The sequence below is a fragment of the Colossoma macropomum genome, unplaced genomic scaffold (genome assembly GCF_904425465.1).
Source record: "Colossoma macropomum unplaced genomic scaffold, Colossoma_macropomum, whole genome shotgun sequence".
NCBI classification, from domain to species: domain Eukaryota; kingdom Metazoa; phylum Chordata; class Actinopteri; order Characiformes; family Serrasalmidae; genus Colossoma; species Colossoma macropomum.
The window spans coordinates 20165799-20181464 of NW_023494788.1; the positions used below are offsets into that span (position 1 = coordinate 20165799).

General features: G+C 41.1%; 1 protein-coding gene across 1 annotated transcript; it reads left to right on the forward strand.

The window, feature by feature from the left end:
• The first annotated feature begins 4231 nt into the window (after window positions 1-4231).
• Window positions 4232-6818, forward strand: LOC118807014 (galactose-specific lectin nattectin-like). Its single transcript, XM_036568781.1, has 7 exons — window positions 4232-4341; window positions 4485-4549; window positions 5259-5297; window positions 5458-5546; window positions 5645-5779; window positions 5898-6009; window positions 6708-6818. The coding sequence occupies exons 2-7, from the start codon at window positions 4501-4503 to the stop codon at window positions 6770-6772; spliced, it is 489 nt and encodes a 162-aa protein (XP_036424674.1). The 5' UTR covers window positions 4232-4341; window positions 4485-4500; the 3' UTR covers window positions 6773-6818.
• The last annotated feature ends 8848 nt before the right edge of the window (window positions 6819-15666 follow it).

The following is a 15666-nucleotide window of genomic DNA, read 5'->3' on the forward strand; positions in this document are numbered from 1 at the left end:
AAAGTACAAGCCATTAGCTCTTTCCCTACTCCTCAAACACCACGTGAGCTTAAATGTTTTTTGGGTATGGCTGGGTACTATCGTTGCTTTTGCAAGAATTTTTCTGATCTTGTTTTGCCACTTACCAGTCTCCTCTGTAAAAACCGTCCTTTTGTTTGGTCCCCTGCATGCCAATCTGCATTTGAGTCTGTGAAGGCTTTGTTAAGTAGCTCTCCTGTTCTAGCCACACCTGACTTTCATAAGCCGTTTAAATTGGAAGTAGATGCCAGTGGTACCGGGGCCGGTGCAGACCTCATACAAGAGGATGCCCTTGGTATTGACCATCCTCTTTGTTACCTCTCAAGAAAATTTGTTAAGCATCAGTTAGCCTACAGTACTATCGAAAAGGAAGCCCTTGTGCTCCTCCTTGCACTTCAACACTTTGAGGTTTACCTTGATAGCAGTTCAACGCCTGTTATGGTTTTCACTGATCATAACCCCCTAGTATTTCTCCAGCACATGTCAAACGTGTGATGCGCTGGTCCCTCATACTCCAAAGTTGCTGATCCATTCCATTCCCTGGTTTCATCTCCTCCCACCTGCTTAAAGAGGCCCGGATGGCTTGGTTCAACAGGAGACTTCCTCATTGTACTGCTGTTGATTTTGTGTACACTTTGTAACTCTTGCTGGTTTTGCTTGCTATTGACCCTGCTTTGTTTTGACTACGATTTAGCCTGACCCTAATAACTGTATATATCTTGTATATATTTGTAAATAGTAAATGTGAACTGACTGTAGGGAGTGGCTGCCATTTTGTTTGGGAACGGGTTTGTCTGTGTGTATGGTTAGTCAGGGAGGTAGGTTAGTATACTGTCTTTTATTTATTTTTGTTTGTATGTAGGGTAGGTAGTTGTGTTGTAAAGTTAGTGTGGGGCTGTTTGTTGTTTTGGCCTGGGCCATTCCTGACGTTATTTGTATTCTTCTAACAAGTCACATAATACAGTCTTGAACTTAATAGTTATGTCTGGTGCTTTGTTTCCTCTTCCACATCACATCTAATTCATTCTCTCTTCATATTGTTACGGCCTGACCTAGACCGGGTTGTAACAATGCTCATGGGGCTCGGACCTGGATTTCTCTGTAAAGCTGCTTTGTGACAACACCTGTTGTAAAAAGCACTATATATAAAAACTTTGACTTGACTTGATACCTGAAATGACATGAACAAAAGTTACATGTATGGAAAATGATCTGAAAAATCTCTGCTGCTCCGTGTTTGTAAGTGTGTGACATACATATAAGGAAAGAAGTTTGAGATGTGCCTGTTGCTGCTCACATATAAGGCGAGTATACCTTATATGTCAATTGGCTCAGAAAGTTCTAGCTGCTTGCCTTATTTTGAACTCACACATCCTTTATTCCACCCTGAAGCTGACAACTTCTGCAATTTCCTTCTGCAATTTCTTTCTTAGAAATGTGTGTGCTTTTCCATTCTGCATGTTCAGCTAACCTGTTACATGCACCCCATTTCCAACTAAATCCTTCCAATAACTATGATACACAGCATTGTAGCATCCTTTTAATAACTCGCTCTGCTCTACGCTCTCGGAAATAAAGGTATGGAACTGTCACTGGGGCAGTGCCCTGCTTGTCATTGACATGCACAGGGGGGCATGAGGGGACACTGCCCTCTTAGATGGAATATTGTGACCCCACGATCTCATTCTGCAATTACCATTTAAACTAGACTCTCATACCTTGTCCTAACAGCAAGCATTATAAACGAGTGATGACAAAACCAGCTCACTCCTGTCATTCTGCTTTATCTATGTTAACCACATTAGTTTGTGTAGTTATTTTTATCAGTCATATTTACCTTATTTGCTCAAACTTGATGTGACCCTAAATAAAAATGTTGCTGTTTCTTTAATTTTGCTGCTTTTTGATTTGTCCTGGTTCTAGGATGAGCAGTGTTCACCAACAAAGTGTTAAGCAGCTGGGCTTCAGATTGTAATTACAGGAGGTTCAAAGGTCAGACAAAGAAAACATTTTAGAAAAATATCTTGCTGATTCATCATGCAACCACATTATTAACAGTGTCCATGATTTCCAAACAGAATTTCAAATGTTGATTCATCAGACCACAGGACACTTCACCTCAGTCCATTTTAGATGAGCTCGGGCCCAGAGAAGGTGGCAGCATTTCTAGATCCTGTTTATATATGGTTTCTTCTTTGTGTTTTAGAGTTTTAACTTGCATTTGTGGATGCAACGACGAATTTTTCACAGACGGTGGTTTTCAGACGTGTTTGAGTCCATGTAGTGATTTCCACTACAGAATCATGTCTGTTTTTAAAGCAGTGCTGCCTGAGGGCCCAAAGATCATGGCCAGCAAATATTGCTTTTTGGCCTTGTCCCTTGCATACAGAGAGTTTCTCCAGATTCTCTGAATCTTTTAATGATATTATGTATCGTAGATGATGAAAAGCAAAAGTTCTTTGCTATTTTAAGTTGAGAAACATTATTCTTGAATTGTTGCACTATTTGCTCATGCAAATAGTGGTGAGAGTGGTGAACCGCTCCCCATCTTTACTTCTAAAAGACTCAGCCTCTTTGGGATGCTCTTTTATACCCAATCATGTGACTGACCTGTTGCCAATTAACCACCAAGTGTTATTTTTAGCATTACACAATTTTACCAGACTCTTGTTGCCCCCATCCCAACTTTTTTGGAATGTGTTGTTGGCATCAAATTCAAAATGGGCATATATTTTCAAAAAAACAATAAAATATCTCAGTTTCAACTTTTGAAATGTTTGTCTTTGTACTATTTTCAATTAAATGTAGGGTTTAAATGATTTGCACATCCTTGCTTTTTGTTTTTATTTACATTTTTCACAGCATCCCAACTATTTTGGAAAGGGGTTGTTTATCACCCATGTGAAAAAGTAATTGCCCCTAAACCTAATACCTGGTTGTGCCACCCTTGGCAGTAACAGCTGCAGTCAGATGTTTGTGATAACTTGCAATGAGTCTTTTACTTTGCTGTGGAGAAATTTTGGCCCTCTCTTCTTTGGAGAATTTTAATTCAGCTACATTAGAGTGTTTTTGAGCATGAATTGTCCCTTTAAAGTCTTGCCACAGCATCTCAATGGGATTCAAGTCAGGACTTTGACTCGGCCACTCCAAAACCTTCATTTTGTTTCTTTTGAATTGTTCAGAGGTGGACTGCATGTATCCTTTGGATCATTGTCCTGCTGCATAACCCAACTGCGCTTGAGCTTTACATCACAAACTGATAGGTGAACATTCTCCAAAATTCTCAAAAGTCTTCCAAAATTTCCACCTTTGACTCATCAGTCTGTAGAATATTATCCAAACAGTCTTAGGGGTCATCTTTATGTTTTCTTGGCAAATGCAAAATGACCCCTTGTGTTCTTTTTGGTCAGCAGCAGTTTGTGCCTTGCAACTTTCATGGATGCCATTTTTGCCCAGTGTCTTTCTTATTGTGGAATCATGTGCACTGACCTTAACTGAGGCAAGTGAGGCCTGCAGTTCTTTATATGTTCATCTGAGTTCTTTTGTGACCTCCTGGATGAGTTGTTGATGCGCTCTAGATGAAATTTTGGTAGGCCGGTCCCTCTTGGGAAGGTACACCACTGTTTTCCCCATTTGTGGATAATGGCTCTCACTGTGGGTCGCTAGAGTCTCAGAGCCTTAGCAATGGCTTAGTAACCCTTTCCAGACCGGTAGTGATTTCAGTGACTTTGTTTCACATCTGTATTTCAATCTCTTTAGAACGTGCTGCTTCTTGAGGCCTTCTAACCTGCTTCATATCATCAGGCAGGTTCTATTTAAGCAATGTTTAGATTAAGCAGTTCTGGCAGTAATCATGTCTGGACATAGCTCATGAAATTCAACTCAATATTTGATTGAATTTGGTTAACTGGTTGATTTAGCTAATTTAGCTAATTTCTTTTTCACATCATTTTTCTTTCAATAAATGAAATCATTATTTTAAAACAGCATTTTATTTTTACTTGTGTTATCACTGTCTAACACTAAAGGCTGATGATCTGAAACATGCCAGTGTGACAAATATGCAAACACAGAAGAACTTGGGAAGGGGGCAAATAATTTTTCACAGCACTGTATATTTATGAAGTGATTGAAACATTCTGGTGAAAACTCTATGTAGCAATCTTGTTTAGTACTGTGAAATGTGCATACTTTTTCTGTTAAGGTCATAAACCTGGAAATTGCTCAATCTTCATTTTCTTCACAATATAAAAACACCCAGACCTCAAACTCTTCCAGCCGGTTTCGGAGAAATTAACAAAGAAAAAACACAGCAGTTGCCAGGTACAGTCAAAACAATTTTAGTTTAAAAATGATAAATTGTGTATTAATGTCTGCTATAAATGCAAAATGCCTTTTCAGAAATGTAGGACAGAATGCAAATGATGCTGTTTCTGATTCTGATTCTGTTCTTTCTTGTATTTCAGTGTTTTGTACTCTGCAATGGCGATGTGGACAGTTTCTTTGTTTCTTGGGTTTTTTCTTGCTACAGGTAAGAGAAATATACGCCTCGTTACACTGTCCTGCTTTTAAGCTGAGAATTCATACTGTAACAAACAGAACAACAGAAAAGCTTGAAATTTTTTGTGCTTAGAGTTTCTAAACTTAACTTAGTCGAAAGCATCTAAGCTTGGTCTACAAAACACAGCATAACTTAAGCTTTCGCAGAAAAAACAGTGAACGCGGTTTCCAGTTTATACGCTGAAACTGCCTAAATTTCATTATCGGCTTAAATTGTTTTATTGACCTTCCTGAGACTAGACTACAAAAACTGTTGTTTTTGAGAAATTTAGATATTTTAAAAAATCTCTATACAGAAAGTTGACTTAACATTGACAGTTTGAAGTCGTGATTTTTATAATTCTTTGTATATTTTTAAAGTGTATAAGCCCAATTAGGAATAACCATAACAGCACTCAGAGTTGATAACAGCGTGACACCATCTGTAAATATTATTATGACTAATAAAATCTTTAACAATCAGCTAGTCAATATTCAAACAGAGTCAACAACTAGTTAACAGTCAGCAATTTCCCAACACTGCATATCACGAAATTGAAGTACTGGAGGTGCAGATTAAGCAGATTAAGTGCAAAATGATTTTTCAGCCACTATCACTGTAGCACAGTCAGAGACTAAGATTAAACTGCTACCTGCCCTGTGACCAAAAGAAAAGCTAACTGACGTAATGTTAATGCTAGAGGGCCTGGTGCTTGGACAAAAAGAACCATCCAGCTTTTGTAAGACTGTTCTTTTGCATCATATTTTTAGAGTTTTTATTATTATTATTATTATTATTATTATTATTATCATTATTATTATTATTATTATGGCAATATTGTAGGCTAATGACATTATGAATGTTTTAGAAACATAGTGATAAATCTCTCTGATTCACAGCGCATAAGCTTTGTCCGGGTGAGTGGTCAGCCCATGGATCTAGATGTTTCAAGTTCTTCAAATCACCACTCCAATGGATTGACGCAGAGGTAGACAGTGGATTTGAGAGTGCTTCATGCTTGAACAGCTGATTGGTGCTCACTGCTTATTTTTAATTTTTAATTTTTTTCACCCCCCCCCATTCTAGTTTGAATGTTTGAAGCATGGTGCAAATCTTGCATCAGTACACAACAACAAAGAAAACGTCTTTTTAAAGAATCTCATCAAAGAAGCCACTGGCTCTCCCACTAAGTACTGGCTAGGTGGTCATGACTGTGTAGCTGTGAGTTTTTTTTTAATCCTTTTGTTATTTATCATCCGTTTTATCTGCTATTTTCCAAGTAAGTAAATGATCACAAGAGTCTATAAACTCTGACACAGAGAACTGTTTCTCCGTACAGGAAGGAAAATGGGTTTGGAGTGATGGATCCAAAATGAGCTTCCAGGACTGGGACAAAGGTCAACCTGATAACTACAAAAATGGAGAAGACTGTCTTGAGATGAACTATGGAGGTAGACACGTCTACATCACTACTGCTTGTGATACCAGCTTTCTTTTTCCATCAATAATTCCAGTTTCAGGTTTCACCAGTATTGTTCAAGTCTTAGACCACCCAAGCGTTTTGGAGCTTTTGGTCCACAACATTTAATTTTGTTGATTTTCTAATTGAAGCTAGCACACTCTCTATAGAGAATATTCTTAAAAATTGTCCACAGTTTTTATTAATTGCTGAGTTTATCATGTTGGAGAAAAATAAAACATGAAATATAAAATGTGGCATAACTTTGTACAGGCCACACTTTTGTTTAAAATCAGTAACTCAACAGTAAATGTGCATTGAAGTGTGCGTGATCTATGTAGAGGATGTTTTTTATACTTGATTTTTCCTCTGAAGACTAACAATATATGTACTTACCAGGGACTGTAGACTTATTATAAGATGACTTAACTTTTAATAAGCCAAATTATCTCAGCATATTGGCCATTGTAATATTGTGTATTATTATCTGTGTATTATTATTATAGTGAGACTTTGACATACTAAAATCAATTAAGACAAGTACAAAACGTCCAGAAAGACATTAAATAATCTCATAATAAGGTTACCACACTCTTAAAATGAGAAATGTTAGATATATTGACTAGATGTAAGACAATTTCATTTATTTGTTTGTTCAAAAGTGCATTGTGTTTGTCTTTCTTACCACAGGTTCTTTTAAATGGAATGATGCCTTGTGCACTGTACTCAGGCCATTTGTTTGTGCCTTGAAGTGAAGATTTGGCCACTCATATCCATCTGCAAGAATCATCTACTGTTAAAGAAAACAGATGTATAATCTGAATAAGAGTCAATAAAGCAAGTGAAGCAAATGTGTTGTCATTTTTTATTGCCATCTTTTGAAACAGAGTCAGTTACTTGCATGGTCTACTGTGGTGTTTCTCAGCCTTGGTCCTGGAAGATCACTGCCCTGCCCTACTTTTCCTGCTTTAATAAACCTATTTCAGCTCATAATAATGGGCTAATTAATGAGCTTATTCGTTGGACCAGGTGTGTTGGGAGCAGGAAAACACTGGTCTACTGTGTGATGTCCAGTTTGCCAGCAGATGGCACTGTTTCACAAGAAACACACAGCCCTCTCTCTCTCTCTCTCTCTCTCTCTCTCTCTCTCTGTGTTATAGAGCTTATCTAGTGCAAGCAGCTGGTCAGTGTGTTTACACATAGATATGCAGCACTCTTGGTCTGAACTGGGGCAAATCAGCGTTTCAAAGCCGCAAAGGGCTCCGATTACTGTCTGTCCCTCAGGAAGGCTACAGAGAAAAGCAGCAGTGGGCCACAACTGAAGAAAGACAGTGGCCTTTTATGGACATGGTGTGAAGGAGAGAGAAAGTGATGGGGGGGTGGGGGGAATTGGGGGGTAAAAACTAGGGAGACACCAGAAGACATGCACTGGCAAAAGAAAGCGAATGGCAGAATCCAATTTATTCACCATTTTAATTGGCAAGTGAAAGTGGAATCAACCAATCATGTATGATTTACAATGGGTGAGACCAATTTTGTTATTAAAAACTAGGGGTGCATACTGAAACTGAAACTGAAATCAGCCGAGTTTCGTTCCAAACATGGGATCCACAATTGGCTGGTTTACTTAGATCATTTCAGCCAAACTGTGTTATGATTTTACAGCTTACCTAATGTGAGCCAGATAGTACAAGGGGGCTGCATTTAGTTTATTTTAGCATTTGGCTGATAAAAAGAATTAAATATGATATTTTAGCTATATTTGAACAGCTACATAGTTGTCTACCGTAATAGGAATTAAAATTAAAACAGTGAATGCAATTTAACAAATAGTATGCAATTATCCTAACGAGACACAATTTTATACCATCTTGTGTTATTCATTATTTTTGATATATAATCATAAACATTTTTTGTGTAGCAGAATTTTACACTGAAACATTCACCCTGTAAACAGCCTGTCTGTTTGCTAGCACAGCATTTCTGTTAGATGGTACTGCATTAAAAGATGGCATAGTTCTGTAAAAGATATCACCACACAGGCTTGGGAATACTTCGACAAACCGTCATCATTAAACATTGTTCATTGCTGCATCCACAAATGCAAATTAAGACTGTACTATGCACAGCAAAAGTCATTCGTCACCAACACCCAGAAACTCTGCCGACTTCTCTGGGCTTGAGCTTATCTAAATGTACTGATGCACAGTGAAAGCATGTACTGTGGTCTAATGAGTCAACTTTTCAGATTGTTTTTGGAAATAATGGACACTGTTTTCTCTGGGCAAAGAAGAAATGTACTATCCAGATTGTTACACTCATGTTGAGTGTTAAGCATCAGTGTAGAGTCTGATTACAGTCCTTGTAGGTGAATGGTGCTGTAGGGGGGCAGCTATCAGAGCATACACACTCAGTTTCTTTTAAGCAGTTTGTTCACAAACAACAAGGAAGTAATATAAGGACCATCTTCATAGAGGTTGGTGGAAAAAAAAAAAAGTCAATTTTATTTGTACAGTGCTGAAAAAGCTTTGCAGCCGAGATCCCTATAACAACTTTACACATATCCAAGTCTAGAGCACACATGAAGCTGAAGGCAACAGCGACTCCTCTGTCTATTCAGAGATTAACAGCATCAATGTTAAGCCTGTAATCTACTCCAAGATGATTTTCACAGATTTTTACCGTTTGTTTTTGTCCACAGTCTGAGAGTGAGCGTTACTTTTTTGCATTTTGGGTTGACGGTATTAATTTAGCTTTTTGTGTGGGAAGAACCCTACAGCACAAATGAAATATTGTTTTATAAAGGGAGAATGCTTGTGGTTGCCTTCAAAAGAACACAGCTTGTTGAGAGCATATTACTGTCAGTGTGGAGGCCCATCTAATACAGGCATAGGGTGAAATATTATTTACAGGAATCCAAAGTCTCTCTTTTGTCCTCTGTTTTCTCACCTCCACATCACTAAGCACTCACAAAACAAAGTTTTCCTCTGAAAAGGAACGGAAACAATGGGACAAAAGTGTAGAGGTGATTGTCTGATATGGAGTTAGAGATGAGATGAGTAGAGTAGCCTAAAGTAAATATTGTTACTTTGGTGAAATAATGAATAAGGTAAAGGTACTTTTTCAAAAAAAAATAAGTAGTAATAAGTACAAAAGCAGTAGATCAAAAAAGGGGTCACTGTGGCCAAAATGAAAAACTGAACTATCGCTACGTCTGTTGTACACCTGCTTGCTCACCTCTTACAGCAGTGCTGCAGTTGTCTCTAGAGCATGATTTCTGGTTTAAAGACTAGTAAATTAGTGTGGAAATTAGGGTGCCAACAGCACCGCCAGTATTGTCATCATCAATATTCTTTGCAGTAACATAAAGCTCTGCTGATCATTCTAACACAGTTTAAACAAGAAATGGTCTTAAACGCTGGAGTTAATGTATGACTGCTAATTCACCCTTTAACCCTAAAGGTTGGCATGCAGACTGATGGTCACATAGCAACGCAGACAGACGCCATATAAGGTGGAACAAGAAAATTTGCAGAGCAAAGTGAGTCTGTGTTTTTGTTTCTGTTATATTTTAATCTATACTAACACATTAGCTAGCACATTTTAAGACATTTTCAGCCAAGATGGTAAAATGTTACTGGTAGCAGCACTGCTGTGTCTGATCCACTCGTACCAGCACAGCACACACTAACACACCACCACCACATCAGTGTTACTGCAGTGCTGAGAATGATCCACCACCCAAATAGTACCTGCTCTGTGAGGATCCACTGGAGAACAGGGTAAAAGGGGGCTAACAAAGTATGCAGAGAAACAGATGGACTACAGTCTGTAACTGTAGAACTACAAAGTGCACCTATATAGTAAGTGGAGCTGATAAAATGGACAATGAGCAAAGAATCAAGGAGGTGGTCATAATGTTATGCCTGACTGGTGTACATATATTTGCAGGATATGTGCTGGCTTGCTGATAAATACCTTAACAATTCAATGAAAAGACTTGAATCAATTTAGTGTTTGGCCAAATGAATTATTTTACAACTGAAACTGATATTTATGACTGTCTTTGTTTGGTGAGGGATGTTACATCTTAACCAATGAGCTGCTCTTGTATTTCCCACACTGGGGATGTAAAAGGCTGAAGCTATTGGGAAATGATTCAATATTCTCTACTGAAGTATTTTTTAGAATTCTGTAACATTGGTTGTGAAAGAGAGCAGACTGAAAAACAGTGTTAAAATGGCCTATTAACACCTGTTAAAGTATTGCTGTAAATTAAGAAGAAATGCATCATATTATGCACTGATAAATGGGTACATTTATATATTTTTATCAGCTCCTTTTTTGGAATTAACACCAGTGATTAAGACTGATAATGTAGCTGTTCTTTTTTTAGCTCACAGATGAAATGACATATGTAGTCACTGGCAATGGGCATATCTATTACTTAAATGGAGCATAGTGGATAACAAGTTTCAAGATTCAGTTCCCATCCAGCCGCTGATGGACTGCTGTTGATGTTTGTTCAGTGAGTTGTCTGGGCGTGTGTTCTATATGTTATAGAGAGTCTGGGAATGGGTTGTTTCGTGTAAAGGTAGGTCAGCGGCTTCCAGCTGGGGCATGGCAGAGCAGAGCTAGCGCGTATTGTACTACCACGGTATACCAGGGAAGGAGCCCAGGAGCCTTACTTAGTGCAGTTGCAGATGGTCTCCCAACATTGTGAGTGACTGGTGGCTGACACCACGATTCAGCTGCTTCTGGCACCTCCTGGAGAGCCGCATTAGGGTTGCCATGTTGCTCCACCGGCAAAGCAACATGGTAACCCTAATGCAGCTCTCCATTGGTGGCTTGGGAAAGGACTAGCTGTGCTATCTGTCAGGAAGCTGCTTCCAGGTAAGTCAGAAGGTGAAATGGGTAAGGAGTCAATTGGATTCACTCAAGCTCTCCTTATGTTAGGCCGCAAGCTCAGGAGGCCCAAGGAGCTGGTCTTTGGGAGTCCTCCAAGGTTGTGGGAGAACGGCATTACCAGAGTTGTGTCAGGGGCTCTGCCACTGTTTTCATGCTTTGCACCAGCCAACCAGGAACCACCAGGATGAGGCCAGTGGCCGCCAAAAACGGGCATATGACTCACTGATTCACACCGCCATGGGGCAACTACAGTCGCCCAGAGCACGGGTGAGGAAGGGGTGCTGCCCCAAGCTGCATTCACCCCAGGGGGGTCCCTGTGTGGTAAAAGAGTGCCTGGGCGAGGTAGCGTATTGGGTCTGGACTCTTCTGCACAACGCTACAATACTTTTTAATTTAAATTTTTAAGTACAAAGGCAAAACACATCATGTGTGTAAATTTGAAGAAAAATATCTAAACACTTGTATCCCCTCACTGAAACTTACAGTCTGTCTAGGCATACTGGCTGATTGTAAAGCCTCCTCCCGATTGTAAACCAGCTATATGTTTGGCATTTCGGGTATGCAATTTGGACCAGTTCCAAAATTAATAATTAACCCAGTGTAAATAACTGTGCAAGCACAAATAACTTATTATCTATTGTGAAAGAACCTTAAGCACAATGTAAAGATTAAATAGCCAAAAAAATAAAGGTTTTTCTTAGAGTCGTACATCTAAGCCTGGATCCATTTAGGGACTGTTTATTTCAAAGATGTAGTTGCAATCACAAGCCATAGTAAAAGTCTATATAATGCATTTGATACTATCTACTATCTAACTGTGACAGCACTTGATAAAGACAATCAAATAACCCCATATTCTCACTCTGGTTTCATGTCTACAACAGACCAATGTTATACTGGATGGGACTTTAGCCAGAGTTAGTGCAGCATATAGGGTTATGTAGTCTTTCCCTGAATCTGTTCCCAGCTGATAACATTTATAAGCCTTTACTTTTCAGCCTGTCAGTCAAAGCACAAAGTATGGACAGCAAAGAGGAAAGATAAATGGATAAAGAGAGAGAGAGAGAGAGAGAGAGAGAGAGAGAGAGAGAGAGAGAGATGAATAGATCAGTGTGATCTCTTACAATTAATTTCCACCATAACCAACTGAACGATTTCAAACAAATGCTCAGGATAAGCAGGTCTGATGGCACAGGGGGGCAAAAGGGGGTAATGTCTACTCAGTCTCCCAGCTAACCTTTCAAACTGCACTCACAGGAATTACAGGGATGTCCTAGCTGAGCAAGCCGTTTACACCTTCCAATCGATATTGTCCAATATGAGCCTAATGGAAAGCAACTACTTGCTACCTTTCTTAGCATGGTTCATTTTCTTGTGATGCAGATGATCCCAACTTGATTTTTAATTTTTAATATCTGATTTGCAACCTTATAGACCTACATGTAATCATAACAGTTAAAAAAAGAAAAATGAAATTTACCACATAAAAAAAGACAAAAACCTAGCAAGCCACAAGATGACATTATAGTAGGCTACTGGATGGTCAGATGTGTCGACTATTAAACATTACTCAGCTATAAGCATTTATGTTGCCTAATTACTGTTTACAGTGGGGCATATGTGTGCGCATAATGATGTAAGCTAGATTCCATACAAGAAAAATGTAGTGCCAAGTGCAATAAGTTCATGCTAATGCTAACCAGCCTGTTACCTTAATATCACTTTTATTATGTTCTTATTTGTTAAAGAAACCAATTTGACAATGTACCCACCAATTGGGCAAGTTGTCACAAGTGCGTACTTAAAGTCTATAACTTCAAATCGAAATGAGATATAAAGATGCAATGAATATAAATATGTTACCCCTAGGTGTGAATGTATATATCTGTGTGTCAGCCCTGCGCTGGACTGGCGGCCTGTCCAGGGTGTATCCTGCCTTCTGCCCAATGACCGCTGGGATAGGCTCCAACTCCCCCTGTGACCCAGAAGCGGCTTGGTAAATTCTTTCATTTGGATTGGCATTCATTCCATTGTTATATGCAGTAGAAGTGTAAGAAAGAGTGAAAAGTGTGACAAAATGCCCCACTCTCTCCTTTGCTTCAAAATTTTTCCGTAAAAGCAAAGATCTAAGAAGGTTTGTTTGTTAGTTTGTTAGAGCTGTTAGTTGCAGCAAGGCTCATGTTACCTTCTAAATATCTAGATTGTCCACTTTCCATTTTGTGACTGTCAATTCTTTGCAGGGTGTTAGATACATTGGCGTCCCTCTTAGAATTACACATCACACTTTCACTTGAATCACATATCACCTCTCGTTAAACCTTTCTTCTTTTGCCACAGCAGAACTGCCCACCCTTGCCTTTACCTGAACATCAATGATGCTAAAACATGTCACATACTGTATTTTTCTCATATTAAAAGACTCATATAACCCCTTCAGTGGGTCCTAAGATGACCCCGGGGTCTTATTCCGGTAGGCCGTGCCTGGTACACCCCCACTGGGAGGCGTCCAGGGGGCATCCAGATCAGATGCCCGAACCACCTCAGCTGGCTCCTCTTAATGCAGAGGAGTAGCGGCTCTACTCCGAGCTCCTCCCAGATGGCCGAGCTCCTCACCCTATCAAATAGAGTGTAGCCCGCCACCCTGCGAAGAAAGCTCATTTCCGCTGCTTGTATTCGCGATCTCATTCTTTTGGTCATTACCCACAGCTCATGACCATAGGTGAGGGTCGGGATGTAGACCGATCGGTAAACAGAGAGCTTCGTCTTACGGCTCAGCTCCCTCTTCACCACTACAGTCCGGTACAGCGACTGCATTACTGCTGCCGCTTGTCCCAGCCTGCGGTCGATCTCACGATCCTTCTTCCCATCACTCGTGAACAAGACCCCGAGATACTTAAACTCCTCCACCTGGGGCAAGTCCTTTCCCCTTACCTTGAGTGGGCATACCATCCTTTTCCGGGCTAAGACCATGGACTCAGACTTGGAGGTGCTGATCCGCATACCAACCGCTTCACACTCAGCTGCAAACCGCTCCAGTGCGCGCTGGAGGCATCCATGTGATCCAGCCAAAAGAACAACATCATCTGCAAATAGCAGAGACGCCACCCTCCAGCCTCCACACATAATGCCCTCCTGACCCCGGCTACGCCTTGACACCCGGTCCATGAATATCACAAACAGGAGTGGAGACACAACCCTGGCGGAGTCCAATGCTAACACTGAAAGACTTAATGCTGAGTATACGAACACAGCTCTCACTCCGGGCGTACAGAGATTGAATGGCCCAGAGTAGTAACCTCAGCACTCCATACTCCCAGAGGACCTCCCACAAGATATCTCGGGGAACACTGTCGTAAGCCTTCTCCAAATCCACAAAACACATGTAGACTGGGTTGGCAAACTCCCATGCCCCCTCAACAGTCCGTGAGAGGGTGAAAAGCTGGTCCGTTGTTCCACGGCCAAGACGGAATCTGCAGTGTTCCTCCTCAATCTGAGGGTTAACTATTGGTCGAAGTCTCCTTTCCAGCACCTTGGCATAGATTTTCCCAGGGAGGCTGAGCAGTGTGATACCCCAATAGTTGGCACACACCATCCGGCCCCCTTTCTTGAAAATAGGGACCACCACCCCGGTCTGCCAGTCCAAGGGTACTGTTCCCGAGGTCCATGCACTATTGCAGAGGCGTGTCAGCCACGACAGCCCCACAATATCCAGAGCCTTAAGCATCTCCGGATGAATCTCATCCACCCCCGGTGCCTTGCCACTGAAGAGCTTGTCAACTACCTCAGTGACCTCCACCAGGGAAATGGAGCTTGATACGCCAGAGGCCTCTGGCCCTGACTCCCATGAGGGAGGCATGTCTCCCGGATTAAGAAGTTCCTCAAAGTGCTCTTTCCACCGACCGACAATATTCTCATTTGAAGTCAGAGTTTCTCCACCCCTGCTGAATACAGCCTGGGCGCAGCCACCCCGACCGCTCCTGAGTCGCCGGACAGTTGTCCAGAACCTCCTCGAGGCCGACCGAAAGTCTTTTTCCATGGCCTCACCAAACGCCCTGGATTTTGCTTCTGCCACCGTTGCAGCTGCCACCTTTTTTGCCTGTCGGTACCTATCTGCTGAATCGGGAGTCCTTCGGGCCATCCAGTCCCTAAAGGCCTCTTTCTTCAGCTTGACGGCCTCCCTCACCACCGGTGTCCACCAGGGGGTTCTTGGGTTTTGGCCACAGCTACGCCTGGCAGCTTCCGCAATGGAGGTTTTGAACAGGGTCCATTCAGACTCTATGTCCCCTACCTCCTCCGGGACATGAGAAAAGCTCTCCCGGAGGTGGGAGTTAAAATCATTCCGAACAGGGGCCTCCGACAGTCGTTCCCAGCACACCCTCACTATTCGCTTGGGCCTACCAGGTCTAACCCTCAGTCTTCCCTGCCATCTGATCCAACTCACCACCAGATGGTGATCAGTTGACAGCTCAGCACCTCTCTTCACCTGAGTGTCCAGAACATATGGTCCCAAGTCAGATGAAACGACAACAAAGTCAATCATTGACCTTTGACCCAAGGAGCTCTGGTACCATGTACACTTATGAACATCCTTGTGTTCGACTTGGCATTCGTTATGGACAATCCATGTCTGGCACAGAAGTCCAATAACAATTCACCATTCGGGTTTAGATCGGGCAGGCCGTTCTTCCCAATCACACCTCTCCAGGTCTTCCAGTCATTGCCAACATGAGCATTGAATTCT